This window comes from Vitis riparia, chromosome 14, assembly GCF_004353265.1.
Source record: "Vitis riparia cultivar Riparia Gloire de Montpellier isolate 1030 chromosome 14, EGFV_Vit.rip_1.0, whole genome shotgun sequence".
NCBI classification, from domain to species: Eukaryota; Viridiplantae; Streptophyta; class Magnoliopsida; order Vitales; family Vitaceae; genus Vitis; species Vitis riparia.
The window spans coordinates 17,987,253-17,992,501 of NC_048444.1; the positions used below are offsets into that span (position 1 = coordinate 17,987,253).

General features: G+C 37.1%; 1 protein-coding gene across 1 annotated transcript; it reads right to left on the bottom strand.

The window, feature by feature from the left end:
- Nucleotides 1-686: 686 nt before the first annotated feature.
- LOC117931188 lies at nucleotides 687-2,137 on the bottom strand. The gene is made up of 3 exons (XM_034852100.1): nucleotides 1,894-2,137; nucleotides 1,680-1,785; nucleotides 687-1,560 (listed from the first exon to the last, which is right to left on the bottom strand). The coding sequence occupies exons 1-3, from the start codon at nucleotides 1,933-1,935 to the stop codon at nucleotides 1,409-1,411; spliced, it is 300 nt and encodes a 99-aa protein (XP_034707991.1). The 5' UTR covers nucleotides 1,936-2,137; the 3' UTR covers nucleotides 687-1,408.
- Nucleotides 2,138-5,249: the final 3,112 nt, after the last annotated feature.

Genomic DNA, 5,249 nt, shown 5'->3' on the forward strand with positions numbered 1-5,249 from the left:
TTATGAGGCACTTTGTTGTAATCCTTGAAGGCGCAAATACAGTTGAAGGCATCCAATTATAATTTTCCTAATCAATCCATAAGGGTAACAAAACTTGAAGGATGCAATTGATCAACATTTGTGCATTTTTCTCAAGTTAAAAACCAGTGGCCACAAGGTAAAAAGTTCCCTTTTTTTTTTTTGTTTTTTTTTTGGCTTTTTTGACAAATTTTAAAAATATGATCTTGACACCTGATCGGATCATGTGATTTTGAAGAAATTGATCCACTGCACTAACATGGATTCTGACAAGTTAGAGCTAAATTTTAATGTATAGCAACTTAAGTTTGGTTGTTATAAATAAACTCAACATACCTATGTGCATGCATGGTGCAAGCGTACACCGTGATCAAATAACCCAACAACACCAACTTGTCCAAGCTAACCTATGAATGAGCCAAGCAAATTCTCTCTCTCTCTCTCTCTCTCTCTTATAGCCTAATAAATTGGATTCTTGAAGTCCTATTCAAACTATTTTGATACTTAACGGACTGTGCAGCTTTTTGTATATCACAAGAAATGTCATCACATCTATCTACAAAAGAATGTGTTCTGAAGTTCAAGAACAATGAAGTTAATAAGATGTTAAAAGGAATCCATGAAATTATAACCAGTAGTGAAATTGAGTGGAACACGGACAGGTTCCCTCCTAATTAGGAACATTTGCAATCCTTGGAACAGGGTTTGGGCTTCATATATATGGCATCCATATTGTCATCAATATTCATCTCATTTGGACCCATGTACCGCTGTGGTACGGCCGGATGAGGAGAAGCAAAGGACATGCATGCACGATCCATAATTGTGATGAGAGCTCTGGCAGTCATTTCAGGACTGCTGCTTCAACCCCAAAGTGGTTGCCATCAACATTATTTCATACTTTTACAGAACTAGGAAAAAGTCAAGACCATTATGACTATGAGTCTGCCTAGTGGCCGCCAACTGGTTCTGCTTCAATTAACTACTAACGCCACATAATAGTCTTTACAATATAAGAAGAACAAATTAAACATAGCACATTCCACACAAAAACGTAACAAACCATCATTCTAGGAGTCTCTATCTCCCTGTGCTTAATCCACTGCATAGGTTTATACAGTTAACTACCCAATTTCCAAAGGAAATTGTTCGGTATTTTGAGAAGATAGCTGAAATATTAAACCTTACCCAATATTTCATCAGATTGTGATGCGGCTAGACGTAATTGGTTATGCATGTAGAATAGGTTAGCGGACAATGGGGAGATGGGCCACGGTATATATGCAGTATACAGATCTTCTCTCTTTCCGTCGATATAAAGCTGTTTCATTTATTTAATTATTTATTTTTTAATGGGCAACGACCAACCAGAATCACAAGGTAGAGATCATTATGTGTCCGAGTGTTTGGAGGACTTGGTTATCATCTTCTGGATCATTTCAGTTGTCTCTGTCTCTGACATCTGATCATCATCTCTGGTTCGAGTTTGAGTGTAGTAGACCTCAAAGAATTCCTTATTCTCTTTCTCCAATTCATTCCACACTGCAGGGCCACAGGTTACCAGTATTATATGATTTAGAGAAGGAGAAAACATACACATGCATGATGCTATGCAGGAAAAGACAGCGAGTAGGCTGGTCTTGGAGATTAAAGAGGCTAACCAGTAGACGTGATGACTGGTTGGATGTCAGCATGTTTGGAAAGGGCTTCCATGCACTGTTCTTTGGTCATGTGGAAGATCAAACATTTCTCGATCAGGTGTTGCACCTAAAAGTCAGGCCACAACATCAACAAAACAATAAAGAGATAGAAGGTTTGCTAAAAACAAAATCACAGTAGAATCCCATGTGAGGAGTAATATTATAATTCAGCTACCATGTGTATGTATGAAGCAGAAGAGGCAGAAGAGTCCCCCATTACTGCTATAGCCTGTGACCTTCAATGAACACTAGAGATGAATTTTTAACCCAAAAAGAAAAAACGACGTTGGGAGTAAAGAAACAGGGTCAATGCAAGAAATGGTGTAACTGATGCTGATGGTGCTGCAGATGAATAAATATTATAGTGAAGCGGAGGGATGGTTGAGGGTTGGCCCAGAACTCCCGCGTGGGAGATGAATGATAATTGGTGGAGAGGGATAGTGCACAAGAGTTTTGAATGACCATTGTCTTTTGTCTTGTAGGAGTGCCCTTAGGAAAAGCCTCTAGGCCCGACGTCCCACGTGATTGGTGGTCCTCCACCCTTTTAACCATTCCCCAAACTGACAAACTGACGGTCATATGGCAACCCTCCTTCCCTAATTCACAGTCCCCCACGTAGCACCATTGAAGGACAGTTGAGTCATTCCAGTGAGAATTGAATTCAAAGGTACCTCACTAACTCAGTTCCTGTGTTTTTCGCCCCTGTCAGCATAGGCAATGGCTCAATTTGTGATGCAATAGACCGTGACTGGTTGAGAATCCTGGTAAGCAACAAGATGTCCATATGCAGCTATGTGCTTGTCAGCTTCTTTCATTTCTCTTTTCACTGAAGAGTGGGATTGTAGCTGCCAAATTGGCAATCAGCTCACTGTCATGTCTTTGGTTTTCACCTCTTCCTCGCACACCACATTTAAAAAGGCTGGACCTTTGATTCTCAACATTTCAGCTGATTTAGACAATTCCATGTCTCTCGCAATTATGTCAACCGACTTATTCTTTCATTTCAAGTATGTCTGCTTACAGCTCATTAACATTATCATAAAAATGCTATTGCCAGAGCACCTATCAGTTTACTACTCTGGGGAGAAGAATGCAAAGTAACATGTCCTCATCTATACTAATTACTAAAACAAAATTTAAGTGCAAACTGATATGTTTCTTGGTGTAATGCAAGAATATTGGACCAATTAAATTTCTTTTCTGAGTTCAGTGATTGCTATTCCCTGTCAGCTTGATGTATTTCTTCTGTCAGTGTCTTCTTCCCGGAATTCTTCACAGATTTGTACCTTCTTCTACCCATTCACTGTCGAGCACCCACAATAAAAGCCACCAATAATAGCGTTCAAACAAGATAAGGATGGTTCCCTGCCCCAGATATTTTCTTCAAGTGCATGCTCTGATCAACAGAGGCCCGAGTACTTCTCTGAAACGACTGTTATTACCAGTGGATATTTCCCCCAAATTGTTCATCAGTTCGACCATAACCATTCAACCAGTTGTATGATTTTGCTTTTTAATCTGCAAAATTGATCAGCTAACAAAACAGTGGAAAGAGAATCGTCCATCATTGCTTTGTTCAGCTGTGGTTGTCAAAGAGATAGATGCCTAAACAGTACTTACATATAAATCAATGGCTTGTGCACCTCATGGTGAATTGGAGGTGCAGAGAATCACACGTCAGAATCGTGCTATTTTATGCTTTTGCCATGTCAACCGATAACAGTAAATCATCACATATCGCTTTAGGCCGAGCTTGCTGACATGTCGAATGTAGATAGGTTTGGAATCAAGAAGCTAGCAACTTTCTTAGCTTCTTGGATTGTTCATGCTTTGTGCCAACCACTTTTTGATATGTGCTCCAGATTGTTCTGCTTCAACTTGCTTGTCTGATTACCACTCCTTTTCAGGCTGCAGTATATCAAACAGACACAAGGACGCGAGAAGAAAAGAAAATGTACTGCATGAGTACGTGTAGCTTAGCCTACCAATTATTCATGCATCATGCTTGCAGACACATAGATGCGTTACCAACCAAATGAACTATATACCCCGTAAGGTCTTGACCTAGGAATTCAAAACAACCAGATAAACTTGTCCAATTAGACTAGGTTTGGTTGGGTCGATGAGAGTCAATGTATAAGATAAGATAAAGATAAGTGGTGATATATTATTCAAGTTCTTTTTTACATCCCTCTTTTATATGAAATATGTTAATCACAAGTTAAAGATGTGAGATATGGTTTACATATCCCATGTATTATAAATTTATTTATTTTTATTAATTTTTTTATATTACTTATTTTATAAAATAAAATATTTTTATTATAAAATAAAACCTTTTATTATAAAATTAAATTTGTGTTTAAAAAAACTAAAAAAATATTTATAAAACATATTAATATATGAATCTATATATATATATTTCATGTTATAAATTAAATATAAGTATAACATAATATATCTCATTAAATAAACTACTTTAAGATGTCATATTCATTAGATTTAATATTCAAGAATATTGTATCCTATTAAAAATAATATCCCAGTACTATCTCATTTAGAAGGATCTAGCAAGGTCTCCAAGACTCTCACACTGATCAACTAACATAACTCATATAAAGAACCTATTTGTTTGGTGGTACACATAGGACACACAACCCTAAACCTAGGTCCAGAAAAGGTCGGATGAACACATCCTAAATGTTACACCTAGTGTACAACAACCTAAAAGACTAGCAATAAATCTAAATAAAACAAATATTCTCTATATACAAGAATCTAAGGTTGATAGACCCTAAGGGGAAGAACACTATATAAGATCAAAGAATGTATAACCTAGAAGGATGATTGATTCAAAATCCAACTAAGGATAAATGAATTAAGATGATTCCATATATTGATGGAACTCTGATGCTGATATGAAATTGTTGTTGCAATCTTATACACAAATGCACCTTCATGTGGGCAAGTATCCTAGTCCATGAATCTAGTTCCCATCTTAGAAGGTCGAGGCAACTCTATCAAGGTAGGCTGAAAAGGATACTTTAGCAGAAGCAATCATACCCACCGATGGTATGCAACCTCCTTTACGCCTCTAAAAAGATGTGGCGCTTCATATAAGAATGGGTCATCACCTCTTATATCTAGTTTTCATTGACATCCTAGGAGGGTTTCTTAATAGTTAAGGCTTCCTACTAGTTAACACACCTTACATCTCTTAGCATACATATAAGATAATCTAAAGGTGTATAGTGTGTGGTTTAGGTGCATTCAACCACCTTGCCAAACCATGAGTTAGAACGGAAAATAATTAAATGAATAAACATTGAACACACACATATCCAAATCAAGTTTTTGGGTTATATTAGTCTTCTATGATCAAACTCCATTTGGTGATGAATCAGTACATCAAACGAATGGATGAGGATGATTTGACATTGATGATGTGACATTAATGGCATGACATTGATGATGTGACATTAATATCATGGCATTGAAGATGTGACATGGTAGGATGATGTGGTGATCTCC

Coding starts and splice junctions, on each gene's coding strand:
- LOC117931188 (XM_034852100.1), bottom strand. CDS start 1,935: ATGGGGGACTCTTCTGCCTCTTCTGCTTCATACATACACATG. Junction 1,786..1,893: donor CTGCTTCATACATACACATG/GTAGCTGAATTA, acceptor CCTGACTTTTAG/GTGCAACACCTGATCGAGAA. Junction 1,561..1,679: donor ACCAGTCATCACGTCTACTG/GTTAGCCTCTTT, acceptor GTGGCCCTGCAG/TGTGGAATGAATTGGAGAAA.